Source organism: Musca autumnalis, unplaced genomic scaffold (assembly GCF_047663935.1).
Source record: "Musca autumnalis isolate F117 unplaced genomic scaffold, ASM4766393v1 scaffold_1, whole genome shotgun sequence".
Taxonomy (NCBI): domain Eukaryota; kingdom Metazoa; phylum Arthropoda; class Insecta; order Diptera; family Muscidae; genus Musca; species Musca autumnalis.
The window spans coordinates 146,749,044-146,768,287 of record NW_027411644.1 but is presented as its reverse complement, the minus strand read 5'-3'; the positions used below and the strand labels follow the sequence as shown (position 1 = coordinate 146,768,287).

At 32.2% G+C, this 19,244-nt stretch overlaps 1 protein-coding gene across 11 annotated transcripts in view; it reads right to left on the bottom strand.

The window, feature by feature from the left end:
- Positions 1-19,244, bottom strand: part of fru (sex determination protein fruitless) — an 805,497-nt gene that overhangs the window by 506,417 nt on the left and 279,836 nt on the right. For 9 of the 11 annotated variants that reach the window (XR_012408588.1, XM_073957500.1, XM_073957651.1 and 6 more), the window contains one exon: positions 9,521-9,744. Coding sequence is in view for 8 of the 11 variants with exons in the window: in XM_073957651.1 (XP_073813752.1) it covers positions 9,521-9,744 (224 nt within the window). In the remaining 3 variants the exon portion in view is untranslated. Of the gene's footprint in view, positions 1-1,384; positions 9,489-9,520; positions 9,745-19,244 lie in introns of those variants that run through there. The other 2 variants (XM_073957581.1, XM_073957734.1) reach the window with 2 other exon arrangements.

Sequence of the window (19,244 nt, the reverse complement as noted above, 5' to 3'; positions counted from 1 at the left end):
ATCGATTGTAAAACATTTTTGGTTTTTACCATACAACCTACGTAGGAATACTTATAGTCGAAAAGGCTTTAGGAGGAATGTTACCTTCTGAAACATTCAAAAATACCATAGTAGCACCATAGCAGCCCTGAATGAGTAGAGAACGCCTTCATATCATCTATATTTATAAAAGAATTTAATATAATTATATCATACCATTATTTTTATCATTCGTTTTAACATAAAATGTAAATGTATTTTGTTACGAAATTTTGTAGTTGACTGCCCTAATCCTTTTTTGGTGTTCTAAGTCCTGCAAAGGCACAAATTATTGAGTCTAAATTCTATAATTAGACCATAGGTAATTTTTTTTCCAAAATTTGTTGAGCTGAATGATCGAAGATTGTTTTTTGCAAATGGAAAGGGAAAGCTGAAAAGATTCCCACACAGTTTCGCTGTTAGTTACGCAGTTCATCAGGCATATCGGTTGCTGTAGGCAGGGGCGTCTCCTTGCAATATTTCGCATCTTATACCGAAGTTATTGTAATATTGTAATTGCGAATATTGTAGTTAAGAGACCAAGCTTGCATCGAACTTTGATTTTTCAAATGCAACGAGTTTGTTTTTTCAGTGACGAGTTTTGTCCTGTTTCTATCTGCATGAATTCCATGACAAACGCTTTATAGCGCAGTCTTTGTATGTTATTAGTGTGGTTGTGAACGCTAACACGTCATGATAATATTTTAATATGTTTTCGCGGACGTGAGTTCAAATCATAGCCTGGCTAACTATCAGCAAAAGCGGTAGCTAATTTGGCGGTTGTGTGGGAATCTTTTCGGCTTTCCCTTTTCATATGCACAAAAATTATTCAATCCTTCAACTTAACTCCAACGAGAAATTAATAAAAACAAATTTATTTAATTCAAGGTCGCGGCAGTGTACTCGTATGTCTGTAGGCAAAACCTATTGATATTTTTAAACTATATAAAATTCCAATTCTCTTTGTTATTTAAAGAATTAAAGATAAAGTTAAATGTTATATAAGAAGCTAAATTCCTCCTTTCCCCTTTTTTAAATTTTTGGATTAATTTCAAGAATGTATTTAACATAAACGTATATAAAATGTATTTTACGTAACATTAACGATGATTTGTTGATAGGAAAAAAACCTCCTACTTACTGTTTTCAGAAACTTATATATTTAATTAATAAATTGAATACGAGGAACAGATAAATAAGCAATTGAACACAATTTAGATAAATTTAAGTTGGAAACGGCTCGAAATAATATTATATTAGAATGAGGCCACACTTTCAATTACGGATAAATATTTATGAATATTTTCCAGAAGACTTGACATGACTTATAGATATTTCTATGTTATGCTTATAGGTAAATACTTACCGAGATGACGACAGAGTTTTCTCATGATTAATTGGGAATGTTGATTGAAGAGTGCGTTGATTGGAGATTAATCAATGCATTTTCTTTAACATATTTACAATTTATACAATTTTAATTAACTAGGCGAAAAAGAGTCTTTTTTCAATTGGCATTTTTTTAATTTTGTTGTTTTGATGTTTATGTAACATTAAAAATGTCATTTAAAGCCATTTACGTATGCATTAAAATAATTTTTACATTTTTCTTAACAATTTTGATTGGTTTTCTTTTTAATATAATCGAATACGAAATACAACTACAAATCAGTCCTAGGACATCAAATTGTCGATAATAAAAGAATATGACAAACGATTTTTTTAAATATAATATTTCAATTATGTTGGATTGATAATAATAAGATAATACCTGATAAGGTTATTTACATTAGTTATATTGTGCTTATTAGTGAAAGTAGTTAACTGTTAGATGTTGAATATTCTACACACATATCTTATATTATAAAAATAAATGTACCTACTAATATGCATTTTGAGTATATTCTCTAATTAGTGATTTTTTTACACACTAAATTGATATGAGGAAGTATACATAAGTTTTTTTTTGTGGTTTGTCGACAACTTTTTGTTCTTTTCCCGGCATATAACTGGTAACGGATGGATGTGATAGTATTTGATTTCCGCGATTTCTAATCTGATTTACAATTAAAGTTTAGGTCTAATTATTGACAGGAATGCACCTGCATATTCTTATTTGATTTTCAAATATTCAATTGTAAGTTTTTTATGTGTCTTTTGTACTCTCGGTCAAGAAATGCATTTTACAGGGTGCTTTTGGGGGGTCACATTAACAGTTTCATAAACAAAAATGATTTAAATTTTTGGGGCTATTTAACAGAACAAGGGTCGGCTTTATCTCATCTATGTATTTTATATACATAGTTTTTGTTTCATTCAAGTAATTTTTATATATTTTATAAGCATCATTTTTGCACTACATTTACTAAAATGGATTTCTAAAGTCCATAGCTAAAGTTAAAGCTACTCACTAACATTATAAATATATGTATGTATTTGTATGCCCTTGGTGACATTTGTATCGTATACAGTTGTTACTATAAAGTAGATATTTTTCACTATGTTAGAGTAAAAGCGTCTAGTGCTTGTATTATAATAATCATTTAAATAATAAAACTAAATATTATGTCTTAATACTATGCTCTTATATGTTATGTATAATATTTAGGAAAAAATCCAAGTCTTTGTTTATTGTATTTTTAGAATATTAAAATTATACTTTTTTCAATATTAAATGTTTGACAAATGTATTGATTAATGCAAAAATTGCAAGCGGCTACATTTATTGTTAATGGTATTTAAATTAAATTATTTTATTATATTTTAAAAGAAATGGCAATATAGGGCAGTGTTTAATCCACTTAAACGATTTAATCTTCCGACGCAAGGGACATTTTGTGGTGCAAGAAAAAGAAAGGCGATAGTGATGAATAATTTATTATGTCAAGAGTAAATTTCCAATATGATTGTACAGTTTTTTCCTGTAATAAATAACACCATTATTATATATTAAATATATACTATCAAATAAAACAACAAAGCAGAAGTAATTATCTGATACAATTGATCATGGCCTATTGAATTTATATAAATTTAGGTTTGTCGGCTTCCTTTATTACATTTGATATAAGCTTTATCTGATATGAACAATCAGCAGGAAACAAATAAGAAAAACATCACTCCCAAGTGGAGTATCTAGGTATTACAATCATAGTTAAAAATGTGTAATATGCCAGCAAAATTAAATGGAAGTGGTTCCATATGAAATCATAATTTCAATGGCACACAAAACATGGCATCCGAAATTGGAGAAGCAAAGTAGAAGACTGTGTTTGGAAATATATTCTTACTTCGGCTTATGGAACAATATGGTAACTATTACGGAAGAAGTTGTTTAAAAATAAAATAACAGAATTCAAATTTATAAGCCTGGTGCAGAGATTGACTGACACCTAATTTATCGAATATTGGAAGGACTAAACCCCAAGATGAAAGAAATATCTTGCAGCCATCGGAAGAGATATATATGATTTTGGCAGATCAACATAATATATAATCTTGAAAATTACATAAAAAATAAAGGAAAATAACATGTGGCAATAGAAATCATCTGTGCATTGTATTCGTATTAGTTCAACAAATTACATAAATGGACTGCAAATTTTTTTCCTGATTGATGAAAATCCGGATCCAATGCATTGGTGCAAAATGCTATGATATGATGCCATGACAAACAACTTGTGCATAATGCCAATACAATGACCCAGGCGGGACAAGGTAGACTTCTCTCATATCAATGAGTGCACCCCGATTCATATTATTTCAATGATATGGGACCTACAGCTTATCGCCGAGTCCAAACTGCGAGTCCTAAGACACCACTTGTAGAGAAGTTTATTTGGCTGAAATACTCAGGAAATGTCGCCAAAATTACTGAGGGGATTTTGCCACCGTTGAAAATTTGATTTGCCTAGCCGGGGAATCGAAACCACGACCTTCTGCGTGCAAGGCGGGTGTGCATACCATTACACCACGGTGGCACCCAAGCTGTGGCTATGTTTATGATAAAAAATGGGTTGAAGCCAACGTGTATTTTTTTGTTTTCTCTCGATTTGTGATTAAACCACACTTTTTACGATATTTCTGTCAAAGTGAATGTAGAAGGCGACTAAATAAGGATCATCTCACAAATGTATAACTTTTCAAAATTTGATCTGCGTCTACCATTAAATGATGCTGACATTTTGAAGCCAGATTTTAAGCGTTTTTTGAAATGTTCTTCCAATTTCGTTCCGCAAATTTTTCAAAAAATCATATATAGCATTGTAGAACTCGCGATTCTGAGTTTTTAACATATGTGGCGTGAATGTAGCCTACCCAACTTCACAGAAATCTGTACGATACTTTTGTGCGAACAATTTTCTAAACATCATATTTTTCGGGCCAAATTTTTACAATTGTCATTCGATTTTCTCGTACTTGATTGCAAATTTAAAATTTTTTACTTTGCGGATCTAATACATTATTACTCTTGAAAATCCATCTACTAAAACGCGAGATACGAGAAATTCCAAAGTAGGGAAATCACCTAAAATTATTTTTAAAAATATCGCGCATTTTATTGCGTTTTCTGGGGAAGGTTTCCATTGCAATGAAAAAACTGGTACAGCATCTCCGTTTTTGCGGAAACAGAGATTTAAAAAATTCACTGCTAAGGCAGCTACAAAAAAATTGTGTGTGATGCTACATCCGCGGTTCTTGATTGATCGCCTTGAAATAGATATATATCGATGTAGATTTTCATGGGGACACTGAAACCGGATGGGGACAAAAATTGTATGCACTTTGCGCAAATTAACGATATTTTATAGGTTTTTTAATGCTAAGATGCAGCCGATGCTACATCTTAGCGTCCAAACTATATATCGAAAAATATATATAAATTAAAAAATATGGTCTTGCTGTACATGAAAATCACAGGTGGACAAAATGATTTTGATAATTACGCGATTTACACGCATTTTGAAATGCATATAACTTAAAATGGGTTATTTTACCTCTATTTCCATTTCAGAAGCATTGAGATATATCCTCAGCAACCCGATAATTTTCCTCAGTGGGAAACCTTCTATGTAAATGTAGATAAAGCAAAATCCGCACATTTTCTTAGGAGTTTCAAGAAAAATAAAAGAAGTACTCCTATAGATTTTTTTCTAATATTTTCAACTTTAGAATGGATGTAAAAAGTATTTTTTCAAACCAACATTTATTTTTTGTTATGTGCTTATTTTGGCTATAACATCCAAATTATTATACCAATCATTATAATTTTAGTCTTATTTGATTCCCCGTGAAGTATTTATTTAAAACTTATTTGTTTGTAAGTTTTACCTATAATTTGAAAAAAGTCGGATTACATTTAAAATTTTGTAAATTTTTTTTAAACTCCGCGAATACTGAGTAACATTTTACAAATATTATGCAATCTACTCACTGTCGTCGCTTCGTTATAACTTTTTAGTGACAATTGTGCTTATTAAAGTAATTAGCGTTTTCATAATAATTTATTCTTAAAAACAGAAGTAAACCCGCGATATCTTTTGTCGGCAACAACCAAAAATTTGCACGCGAGCGAAATGGAATATGTAAGCATTGGCAACATTTCCCATATATGTATGTTTACATGGAGCTACAAAATTACGAAATGTATTTTGGTCTTGTACCATTCGTCTTATTTCGGGCCATGCTTTTCCCTTTGATTGGAATTCTGCTTCCACTGATCTGATCCAATGTTAAATAACTAAAATAATTTCTACACAATTTCTTTTTAGGAAGCATAACCAACGAGTACTGAATATACATGCATTTTGATGGTAGGAAATTGTGGAATTAAGATGTTTTTATCAAACATTCATGCTCTGATAAAAATAACATGGCATATTGAATGCAATTTATAATATTGCACTATTTCAGCAAGTTCTCCAATTAGCCTTGCTACACATTAAATTGGAGTATATTAAAAAAGTTTATCTTCCTGAGCACCGACGTAGCCAGGGAAGGCAAAAATAGCAGCAAAATCGGTCGGGACGAAACGTTATATATGGTTTTTAGCCACTAGAAACCTTGGATCGCAAATTAAAGCTATTTTGGTGGGAAAATGTAGCTATAGACCTCAAAGTAGCTAAAATCGTGAGGTACCTTGATATATGGGTAATATCACAATGTGGACATGGCCCCAATTTTTCGTAGATAAATGATTCGGCCTCTTGCAACCTTAAATAAGAAATTACTGCTATTTTATATGAAAAATAAGCTAAAATCTTCAAAATAGCAAAGATCCTCAAAAAATGCTGAAAATCGTGTGTACCTCCCATATTCCTGTATTTCCACATCGAAGACTAAATACTAAATTTCATCCTTTTCGGTGTGGATAATGTGGATAAAATCATGAAAATACAGAAAATCGGTCGGTACCGTTTTATGGGGGCTATATCAAAACTTGAATCTCTACTGACAAATTTTTGAGGAAAGTTTTGTAGCCCCATAGAAGACTAAATTTTAAATTTCAGCCATTTCGGTGTAATAATATAGCTAAAATCTTGAAAATACCGAAAATCATGACAAATTTCTGGGTAAAAGTTTTGTAGCCCCAATGACGACTAAATACTAAAATTTAGCCATTTCGGTTTGATAACTAAGCTAAAACCTCGAGTGGTACCTTTCCATTGGGGCTATATACAAACATGTACCTGTACTGACAAGTTTCTAGGAGAAAGTTTTGTAGCTCTAAGGTAGATTAACTACCAAATTTCAGCCGTTTCGATGTTATAATACCGAAAATCCGGAGGTACAGTTTATGGCGGCTATATCAAAACGTTAACCGATGTAGTCCATTTTCAATACCTAATAGAAACTTCTGCACCAAATTATAAAGCTCTATCTTATAAGTTGCGAGCTGTATCTTGATTTGAAAAGTCGAACGGATATACGGACATGGGTATAGCGACTTAGAATTTTATTCTGATCAAGAATATATACTTTATAGGATCTCCGAGGAATATTTCGAAGCGTTACAAACTAAATGAAAAAAGTTAATTATATCCTTCATATTATGTTGAAGGGTGTAATTACATTTTTCACAAAATTTTTAAGTACTTCTACGTGGCCTACAAGGCCATGGTACATGCAAAAATTGCATGAACATTTATTACCCTAATGTACATATAGTAAGGCTATCGTTTTGATTAACATATCTAAACTTTATGCTATGCAACGTAACAATGTTGATAACAATCATCTCTTTAAAATCTATAAAAATTTATTTAATGCACTAAAAGTTAATTCACTAAATTGACGAAAAGATCATTCAATGAATTTGAGAAATGCATATTTTCGTAATTAACAAAAATGATATTCTTTAAAAGAAAAGACAAATTGGAGATGTCATGTATCAGGGAATTGGTTAAATTATTTAATAAAAACTGAACATAATTATATTATTAATTAATATATTTTTTTTTGGTCCCAAATTTGTTCAACTGCATCACTATGCTTTTAATTTCTCCACTGTTTACGGCACCATTACCCTTGCCATTAAATTCCCAATGTATTATTAAAAATCTAATTAAATTCCCTAATTTGAAGTCGTATAGATTTTAGATTCATATTTTTATTTTATAATTTACTTACACATGTACTCCAATAATGATGATGGATGCACTACTCCATTAGTGTTGAATATTTAGTTTTTAATAATTTGTTTGATATGAAAATATTGTTTCTAATGAAATGTAAACTCTTATCCTACAAGTTCCCTAAAATTATGTACGATGTTGCTTAACAAAGGAGCTCTGCAATAGCTTTTGTTTGTTAATGATCTTTCTACAGTCTACAATAAGTTTGATTTGATAAATATATTGTTAATTTCTTTTTCTAATAGTTAATAAAGATTAAAAAAAGTTATGAGTAAAATATTAAATAGTATATTTAGCATTTATTTATTTTTATTTTATAAGATAAATATTTCTATTAATATACATATATATTTATTAACATTACTTACGTATACTTAATTACGAATTGTTGTGGCAATAGATAAAATACAATGTATTGTATTTCAAAAATCAGTTGGCGTTGTTTCTTACTTGTTGACATATGTATATCAACAGTTAGTGGAGATATTTAAGTTTATGTATGTAGTTTTTATATTATTGAAGTTAAAAAATAGTCATTAAAAATTATCTATTACTATAATAATATTATATCAAATAAAAGTTTTTAAATAACAATAAACTAACAATTTCTATAGAATTCACAACAAGTGATGAAGAGGCTCTTTTAATTTTACTTGCGGAAGTTGTAAATTTACTAAAACGAAATGCAGCTAAGCCATTTTTAAGTTTCTAGTTCTTTATCCATGTAAAGCGCAGTATCAGGGTTAAATTGGTGTAAAATATATAAAAGGGCGTTTGTATGTATATACCCAGATAATGCAGTTATTCCGGATAATGCGAAACTTACAAATCCTTTGCGGAACCGACGTTGCCGAATTGATATACGAATCTAGATGCTGCAAGGTATTGTTGAACATAATCTCAAAAATACAAACAGTATTCACCTTCCAACTCCATCGTGGATCACTGGAAACTAGTTGCATGTATGTTTGTTGCATTTTGTTTGTGGATGGTGTGGAATGTCTAGAAGCAACTTCCTATTCGATTTTAACTATTTAATGCAATAATTAAATATATTAAATGGAAAAATGCATTATCTTTTTTTTGTAATGATTTTTGATTTTCTTGTAAATAAATCCTTGTTTAGCATTTTGTCGGTTTTATATATTACTGTTACAAAAATGTACAATTTTGAATACTTTGGCCTTCTCCTCATCATACTATGTATGCGTGTAGTTAGCTTTATCATTATTTAGTTATTATATCTGTGTATATAATTATATATAGTTAAAATAATACAATGTATGTATGTTTGTCATGTAGTTGGGATAAGAGTCCTTCTGAACAAGAGTATACAAGTGTGTAAAATATACCAATGATACACTCTGAAAGAGTTTGTAGCCTCAATTTCAGATACTTTAACGATAAATAATATTTTTCCATAAATATAACTTAATTAACTAATCAACACTATATAATGTATTAAAGAATAGCATATGTGTGACTGTGGGTTTGTGTACTTCAAAGACTAAGACTAGGACGAAAATTATTGCAACCAATCAAAATTATTTTTAGATTGAAGTTATTACAAATTAGCATACGTTGTTTTATCAAGAATGCAATAATAATCAAAAAATTTAATTATTAAACTGCAAATATTTTGAATTTCAATATTGTTAAAGAATTACTTTCTAAATCAATTAAATTCGGAATATCTCAAGTGAAAAAAATGTGTATTTTTAGTAACTTTACGAATTTCTGTAATCACTTGTAGTTTGCTTATTTCCAGAAGAAATTTGCGTTTAAAATGTGTGTTGATTGAAGATATGCTTAGGGGTCTGTTTCTTTTGGGTATGTTGATTGTAGTTCGATTCGTGGAATAACCTTACCTAGGTGACGTTGGTGGTGGGGGCGGTGTATATGGCGGTGGTCTCTCCTCTCTGTCAAGTGTTCTCGGTTTTGTTGTTGTATGTAGATCTAGGGCATAATTGTTGTGCGGACTTTCCGGGGGTCCCATTTTTGGTGGAGGACCATGAAACATGGCGTATGGATTGTTGAAAAAATGCTGGGAAGTAGTCATCATTGCGTTGTTACAGCACTTATTAATATTATTCTGCAAAGAAAGTAAAGATATATATGTTAGTTAGATAAAAAATAGGGTATTCATACAAAAAACATAACATAACTTATTCGCAATAGTAAGCTGAAGAATTTTAACAGAGTGCCGATCAGTCAATGGGAACACCCAATTTATTTAGCCTTTAATTAGTTTCTTTTTAATTAAGTATTTATGTACATAGATATGTTTGCACCTATTTTACCTTTTTTCCCAAAATGATTTCCTATTGCAAGAACATTTGTCTACATACTAGTGACTAAAATTTAGTCAAAAATATTTGCTGTTGCAAGAAAGAAAGAACTTTTGCCTATTAATGACAAAAATAACTTTTATTCTTTTAATGACATATGAAATAAAGTTATATATGATATATAACAGACGGCAGAGTTAATTTGTATTAAAAATTCCTTAATTTGAATTAATTTTTCAACCTCACGGACGATAGTTTCTACATTTATGGCAAAGCTGTTTGTGTTGTGTGTTTGTACCCAGCAGACCATTTCATAAAGTTTTACAAATGTTCGCCAAAATATGCGAAACAAATATACTTTCTACCATTGACTTTCTCACCACGACAAAAGCAAAAATAAATTTAATTTATTCGTGATATATTTGAGTCTTTTTAATATTATAAAACTGTCGCAAAATGGTAAAGAAACATTAGAAGAATATATTATTTTCGATAGAATTGGTATGGTAGGTAATGAAATGTTTGTGAAAATAAAAATTTAAAAATAGATGTGATAGAAGGCGCGAAAAACGATTAGCTAAGCTATGCTATTCGCGAAAGACCACTACTTATTTGAAAGAAACGTGAAAATTTCTGATTTTTTTCCTTTTTTATTTTCATAAACATGACCATTTGGCAAAAGACAATTGATTTTCAACAGCATTGCCATATTGAAATTGCTAAATTCAATGTAAATTCAGTTTGATTTTGTGCATTAAAAATGTGGATAATGTTAAATTAATTAAATTTAGGCAGTTAATGCAAATTAAGTCTATATGGCCCGTTTCCATACTTTATAAAGTGGCAAGAGTCGTCGTTGAATGACTCATATATTAAATTAACTGTCACGGTGCGCCTGAACTAACTTTAAATGAAAGTTGCTTACACTTGGAAGGTTTTTGCGGATTCTGTAACTACAATGTTCATAGATGAGAGAATCCAAAAAAAAATCAAAAAGCTCAACTCTAACGAGAAAAATTAATAAAAATTTAAATTACCTTTTCCCTAACAGGCAAAATTTCAAAAAAATCGCCGGAGGGATGTTGAAAAATTCGAAGTCAAAGTTCACATTTGTAGTTTTTTGGGTTTTCAGGATTTTGCTAGAAAATTGCAAGTCTTATCGAAATTTCAAAATACTCTACAAGATTGACATTTGTGATTTTTTCCTAGGTTTTACCGTATAGTTCAGTTTTTAAGTTTTCAGCTTAAATTTTTGTATGGCAGGCGTCATAAACCGTTGTCATAAATTTTACACTGACAGACCTAACACAGTCTACAGAGAACGGAATTATAACATTGTAATGAATATTACCCAAGTTAAGTACGAGAGATGTATGAAAGAGGGGCCCAAAATATTGGGTCATTTCGAGGTCATATGTTTTAAGTTATTGTCTTTCCCCATCAAACTTCTAACTCTTCGATGTTCTTGAATTTTTTGTATTAAACTACGACTAATTACAAAACACAACCTGTAGAGAAGTTTTACATGGCTAATATACTCGTTAAATGTCGCCAACATTACTGAGGGGTATTTTGAAAATATTTGAAAATTTGATATGTAGAAAATGCAGGTCAAATTTTCAACGGTTGCAAAATACACTCAGTAATGTTGGGGACATTTCCTGATTATTTCAGCCATGTAATACTTTTCGAAAGTCGGTGCCTTCGGACACGCCGTTTTGACTCGGTGATAAACAGTAGGTCCCATGAATAGCGGTGCACTTATCCCTACTGGGATGTTTGTGGAACAGTTATATTTTATACACTTCTAATAAATATTCATAAATTGGAAAATTTACATTGTTTAGTCCCTTCAGCTACATATTTAAATTTTCTTTGAATATCAGTAGTGCGATTCTCTAACTCATTTTTTGAGTTACTGACAAAAATCGGTAAAATTAAAACGCAGAATTATGAATTAAAAGTTCAAATAAAAGTTGACAACACTGTTGTTATCGGTAGAACTTTAGGAACACTTTTTAATGAGTTAGAGAATTGCACTACAGGTTTCTTTTTGGAATACACCTAATATAAATAAATATATAAGCTCGACATAAGACACCGAGTACTTTTTGAAAAAAGGTGGCGAAGCTACACCATGCTGCAATATATGTAAAGAAAATCCAATAGGACAATGAATACGCTAGGACTCCACGTAATTTGTATGATAGAGACAATTTGTAGAATGATAGGGCCCGTTATCTAGCAGACCCATTATTACAATTTGCATCAGGGGAAAGGTCAGTAGTTCTTTTTCCATATATAGGCTACTTTGCCGGTATATGTCCTCTAGGAATTAAAATATGGAGCAAATATTAAATTATTATATTTTTCATACAAAAGTAATGGTCCATTTCACCCGCTAAATAATATCAGATTATCATCGAAAATTGTAGGCAGCTTTTTCGACCTAAACTCTTACCTCGTGCACAATGTCGTGACTATTGAGCTATAATTGCGATCTCTGTTTATGATTACACTATAAACAAATAACTCGATATATTAGGCTGTAACTCTGTTAACTGATCATGTACACCAACACAATTGGCATCAATAGAAATGTCAAGAGTTCCTTTTCCAAGTATAGCTTACTTACCAGGAATAAAGATATAAGCTGTATATTAAAAATGTTCACACAAAATTTGTGGTTCATTTAACCCTATAAATATTACCTGATCACCATCTCAAATTGCAAGCTATTTCTTTGTCATATACTATTACCTTATTTAAAATTATGTTGGTTTTGGCCCATTTCACCCGCTAAATATTTCACGATCGTCACCAATAACAATAGGTGTCTATCCATGCAAAATTTCGTGACGATCGGTACATAATTGCTTCCTGCAGTTTGGTTACAATTTATAATGGTGGACGGATGGACGGACACACATCCCAAAATCGCTTTATCTCGTCGAGTTATGAAGATTGGTATACCACATTGGGGGTCTAGGACCATTATTTCGCAGTGTTACATGAATTTTTACCAAAAAAAACATAAAATACCCTTTCCACATAGTGGTGTAGGGTATAAAAATCCTAAACAAAACAACAAAACAAATGTAAAATTTTTTTTTGTTACAATAACAAATGTTGGTATAAGGGAAAAATTGTAATGACAAATTTTAAAAAATTAAGATAAAAAGTAAGTATTCGAATCTCACTATCAAATATAACTTAAATTTTTTATAATTAATCGTAGCTCAATAAAACAAGAAAATAGAAGAATACAATCATCGATAAAAATTTATTTTAAATATTAAAGCGCGAAAATTGCTTCCAAGCCCACTGTGCAAAAGTTTTTTCTATTTTTTTTTTGTTAGATTGCTGATAAAAAATAACAACTACAAACAAAGATTTATCTATTTGGACCAATGTTTTGTTTTTCAAAATAGTCGGGCTTAATCACATAGTCGTTGTTTTAATATTTTATTAAAACAACTTTAATGTATAAATGGGAAAAAATTGGTGATGTTTACCAAGTGGTAAGGCAGGGAAGACTATAGTTTTAGATCTCGCCAGAGACCTTCATCAGTTTCCTTGTTTCCTGTTTTTCAACAAGAAACTTTTTATACCCAAGTGTCAGTTGCTCGGTCAAATAGATACGTATCCAAAGGAACACTCTGATCGAGAATATCTATGCGTTTTTTGAGTCTCAACGAAAAAAAACACACATTTGTTGGTATTGCTAACAACAGCAACAAACCAAACTTTCGACGGTGCCTGGTCTCACAATTAGGAGGGTTGGCGTTTTTATTTGGGATGCTGACTTTTATTTTGTTTTTCAAAACAGTCTGGCTTAATCCCATAGTCTATTAAGTGGTAAGGCAGGGAAGACTATAGTTTCAGATCTCGCCAGAGACCTTCATCAGTTTCCTTGTTTCTTGTTTTTCAACAAGAAACTTTTTATACCCAAGTATCAATTATTGCTCGCTCAAATAGATACGTATCCAAAGAAACACTCTGATCGAGAATTTCTTTAGCACGACCTAAACTCGAACAACTGCACTTTTAAACAACTAATAAATTAAAGTTGTTGTTTGAATAAGATATTAAAACAACGACTATGGGATTAAGCCTGACTATTTTGAAAAACAAAATAGAAGTCATCATCCCAAATAAAAATCCTATTTGGACCAATCTTAAAGAAGTTATGAGTATTTCTTCGCCTATAGTTTTTACAGAATTCGATTTTTTCAAGGCAGGGTAAAGCTGGAACCTTTAGTCAAAAAAATATATATATAGTCTCAAAGTATTGTAAAATCTTTTGCTGATGAGCAGCATCACCACAGTAAAAAAAGAAGGAAATCAAAAATCTCATTTTAACTCAGAAATCCCCATAAACTTTATGGGTTCTGCGACGAATATTTCGATGTTTTACAAGAATATCTGAAGCGGATTTCTTCAGTTGTGGTCTAAGACTATTATTTCGCTGTGGCACATTTTAATATTAAAATATTATATTTGAGGCCTACAAATTAAAAAAGCGCGATAGGTTTAAAAAAAAGGGCGATAGGTTTTGATTTTGAAGATTAATACCCTTGTTGAGTATACTCTTCCAAATACAATATACTTTTCTTTTTAATCCAATATAGAAAAAGACTCTGTGTCAAAAAAAAAATATATATATATATAAAAAATGGACGTGAAAATGGTGATGAAGGAAATCATGTTGTACATTTTAAAGAATATTTCGGTCGAGCCGATACCTATGACAAGCAGCCTGTCATAAGATCTAATAGTAATAAATGTCTGTAACGACAGTTGGGAAAGTCTTCTATTTGAAGAATTTTTTAAGTTATCCTGCTGTTTATGCACAATTTTTTTGTTGGAAAAAAAGCGAAAAACGTAGTAATTGAATTTGCATTCCCTATTGAAGTTTGAATGGTAACCAGAGCAGTGAGTGTCCCTTAACACTTTACAGCAATTCGTGTCGTGGTAACTTCATCACTTTTAATTGATTAATAAAACGACATAATATGAAAATGCACCTGTTCATTGTAAAGATGTACCCGAACAATGTCAAAGGCATGACATAAAAAAACTTTTTGCTACTCGAATTGCAGGAAACACGCCGCCGCACTACTCTCTGATACAGAATATGCCGGCTCAGACACACCGGTGCACAGGCATTCATACTATGGCGGAGTGGAAATCCTCATCGCCGCGGAAAAAACTAATTTGCATTTTTAGTATTAATGGAACTGCAACACTCACATTGCAATGGCCACATTTTTTAGTTTTGACAAAATGAAAAGTGAAAAATTTATTACTTTTTGATTTTAATCATTTTGCCTCGGATGTACGAAAAATGCAAAGAAAACACAATAGCAATGGCATTTATCGGTATGGTAGGCGTATAGGGGTAGCAATATCATGTAGTGGGGTTTTTGTATATACATATATGGCCAAGAATAAAGATGTATATGAATGTACAGGGTGAGATGAATTTAATGGCACAAATTTGAAGTTGTAAATTTTTTAAAAATAGTTGGAACCTAATCGTGAAAGCCGGCCTAATTCCCTATAGAACTGGAATTAAGAAACGTCATATCATGCTGTGGTGTAACCACTTCAAACTCTGATACGGCCAACTTTATTATTTCCGGCACATGGCTTTCTCTCCTGAAAATGTGAATTTTTCGACTGTGAAACTCCACTTTCAATATTTTAGTTTAATATTATGTCGTTGCAAAAAGTAAAAACTGTCATTTACATTTGGGGTTATCCTTTACCTTCGGAGAAAAGGCAGTAACTTCTACTTGAACAGTCATTCAATATCACAGAAACATCCACTGTACCAAACAAAATGAAAACTTATTTGCAATTTTAAAAAGGCGCAAATGGTATTAGCCATTTTTAATTGTTGAAAATAAAAGTGATGTGGAGACAAATACACGAACAAGTTAAAGAATCAACAGGAGTAGTTCATTACGAAATAATATGGTGTGGTACATATGGGAAATGTTGTCAATTCCTTCATATTCCAATTCAAAAAATTTAAATGTTTCTTTTCGCGCTACATCAACGATTTGTGGTACGTAGGTTTAGAAAAACTTCGCCATTAAAAATTCGCTCGCTAGCAAATTTTTGGTTGTTGCGGACAAAAGTTATCGCGATTTTACTTCTGCTTTTAAGAAAAAAATCTAATAAGAACTAAGAAAGTATCAGTCAGCTGACGGAGATATACCCTCAGCCACTGACAAAAAAAATCACAACAATCATTAGTTTGCTTAAAATGTGTTAAGTATGTAGTTACCGTAATGTGGGGCAATACCAAATCATCGATGTATACAATTTTTAGTAACCAAACTTCTGATTCATAGAGAACTCGAAATATTAAATTACGTTAAACTTAGTTTGGAAGACATCTTTGAAAAAGTTTTGGAGTTATCTTGCACAGTAAAATTTTTAGTATGTGTTGGCTGGGTTTTTGGAGTTTTTGGGCCAGTATCTCAGGAAGGATGGACGTACTCCGGAAAATATTGTACAGTTGTAAATGGGGTCAATAGGACAACCTACTGAAAAGAATCAGAACGATCCAAGAGGAGCTTTAACTTCGCTTTTCCGAATTTTGTGCGGACGGTACCCGAAGGAGTGTACCGATATAGTCCATATTCCAACCTGATACATGACTGGATGAAATAATACGATGTGCAAAGTCTGCAGCAATCAAAAACTCCCTGCGAGAATTATCTTGATTTTCCATTTCGGTTCGTGCCGTCAGGGTTTCATAGAGCTTTTAGGCCAATATCTAAGGAAGTATGAAAAAAATTTCAAAACGATCCGAGAAGAGCTCTTAAACTACAATCTATCCGAATTTTGTGTGGGAGGTACCCGAAGGAGTGGACCGATATAGTGAATATTCCATCCAACCTGCTGAAAAAAATTTCAAAACAATCCGAGAAGAGCTCTTAAACTTCAATATATCCGAATTTTGTGTGGGAGGTACCCGAAGGAGTGAACCGATATAGTGAATATTCCATCCAACCTGATACATGACTGGATGAAATAAAACGATGTGCAAAGTTTGGATCAATCAGAAACTCCCTGCGAGAATTTTCTTGCGGATTAGCTATTTTGGTTGGTGCCGTCAGGGTTTCTTGGAGCTTTTAGGCCATTATCTTAGGAAGTATGAATTTGCGCCCGAAAAAATTGTACCGTCGTAAAGGGAGCCTCAGGGACAATTTGCTGAAAAATAATTTCAAAACTATGCGGGAAGTGCTCTTAAACTTCACTTTATCCGAATTTTGTGTGGAAGGTTCCCCGAAGGAGTGGACCGATATAGTCCATATTCGAACCCGATCTATGTCTAGAAGGAATAATACGATGTGCAAAGTTTGGACCAAATCGATTGTTCCCTTCGAGAGTTATCGTTCACACAATTTTGCAGACAAATTTAAAAGGAGTGGACAGATATGGCCATCTTCTAACTTAAACTAAGTTTGGACAAAATATTACGACACCCAAAATTTGGTTAGAGTCGGTTGATCCGTTCCCCAGCAAAATGTTCGATGCCAAAGATGCTATTCAAGAATGGGTGCAAGTGAAATGGAATGTCATTTTTTCAGCATCTTCACTCATTCTTTTTACAAGAGCGTGACCCCCAAAAGATGCAATTCATTTTCAGATCCTAAGCATGTCATCTTTACTAACTCGATGGAATGGCATCTTCAACAATTCTTTGGCATGGCATCTATACCAATCCTTTGGCATGCTATCTTAACCAATTCCCAAGAATATCACTTTCACTAATCTTTGGCATGTCATTTTCACCAACCCTTTGGCATGTAATTTTCACGTCTTGTTCGGAAAATGGAAAATGCTGTATTGAAAAATGATTTTCATTGTTTTTATTTTATTAATTCAAAGGAATTAATGAAATAACTATAATTTATTTATCATCATAAAGTTTGTTGTAACAGTAGTTAATATGTTTGTATTCTCATTTTTCTGCTTTATCTGACTCTGGGTCTATCAGTCGTAAGAATGTGGCTATTTCGCTATTTATATGGTTTGTAACCACAAAGCTGCAAACTTAAGTTTCTTAGCAGGATTGGTAGGGCAATTGAAAAGGAGCAGTGTGTCGTGGGGGCCTTTGCTGTATTGCTGGGCAGATGTTTTCCACGGTGTCATCAGTTCTTCTTCTTTGCTACGGGCGACAAAAGCGAAATCGGTTTGTAAGATTCACCTTTGCTGGCATCCTTTTCGGGCTTCAGTAGCTGGCCTATTTTTCTTCGGGAACGATGTGTTTGAGCGACAGGTTGTAAATTTAAGTGAGGAACTTGACTTCCGGTCGTCCCAGCTGTTGCAGTCTAAACACCGCCGCTGCACGCAACAGAGTTTACTTCCTCCGCAACAGGTTTTGATTCATCTTACAAAAGGATTTTACTTCCCATCAGTGCAGTGCAGATTTCGACATTGACTCCAACTGCAGATTACTATTTCGTGAATTTTATTTTGCAACGTTTTGGAAATGTTTGTTGTTTTGTAGGGATCTACAAATGGACTTGTTGAGCAGGGTTCTCTAGAGCAGGCAAGGAAACTTTTATAATTGGTCTGTTCCTTTACTTTTAAACATGGTAATTGTTGCAAAAATGGTAAAAGTGGTGAACTGCTCTCATATAAATTGTATGCTTTTAAAAGTAAGGAAACACTTTGCGGGTAAAAACTGGTAACCTCAGGCACGTAAAGGAACACGACTAATACCAAAGAGTGCAGTCCGACTCTACTTTTAGCTCAATGATTGGGACTTCCTAGCATAATAAGTCTTACATTGCTTTAAATTTACATATTTAGATAAATAAAAGAATATATACATGTGTAAAAATAAAAACACAAAATTCATCTCTATTGGATCGATGGAATGGGTTCAAATGCTAAGGAAAAGATCGGATCTATCACGACTTCCTTTGAATTGGTTCAAATGCGGATGAAACGATCGGATCTTTCAAGACTTCCTTCGAATGGGTTCAAATGCTGATGAAAAGATCGGATCTTTCACGACTTCATTTTAACCAATGCAAAAGATCCGGTGAAATCATGGCATCTCATGGAACCACTTCCATAAAATTTTGCTGGGTCTATAGTTATCGTGCGCACCAGCCAGCCAGACAGACGGACGGACATGGCTAAATCGACTCCAAATTGTCTGAAGCGAATATCGATATCGATTTCGAGGAGGCACATTTTTGGTCGTATCAAAGTGTATACATATACCTTTTCTAGCCTAAAGGATGAGGGTATAAAAGCGCTTGTCACTAAAGTT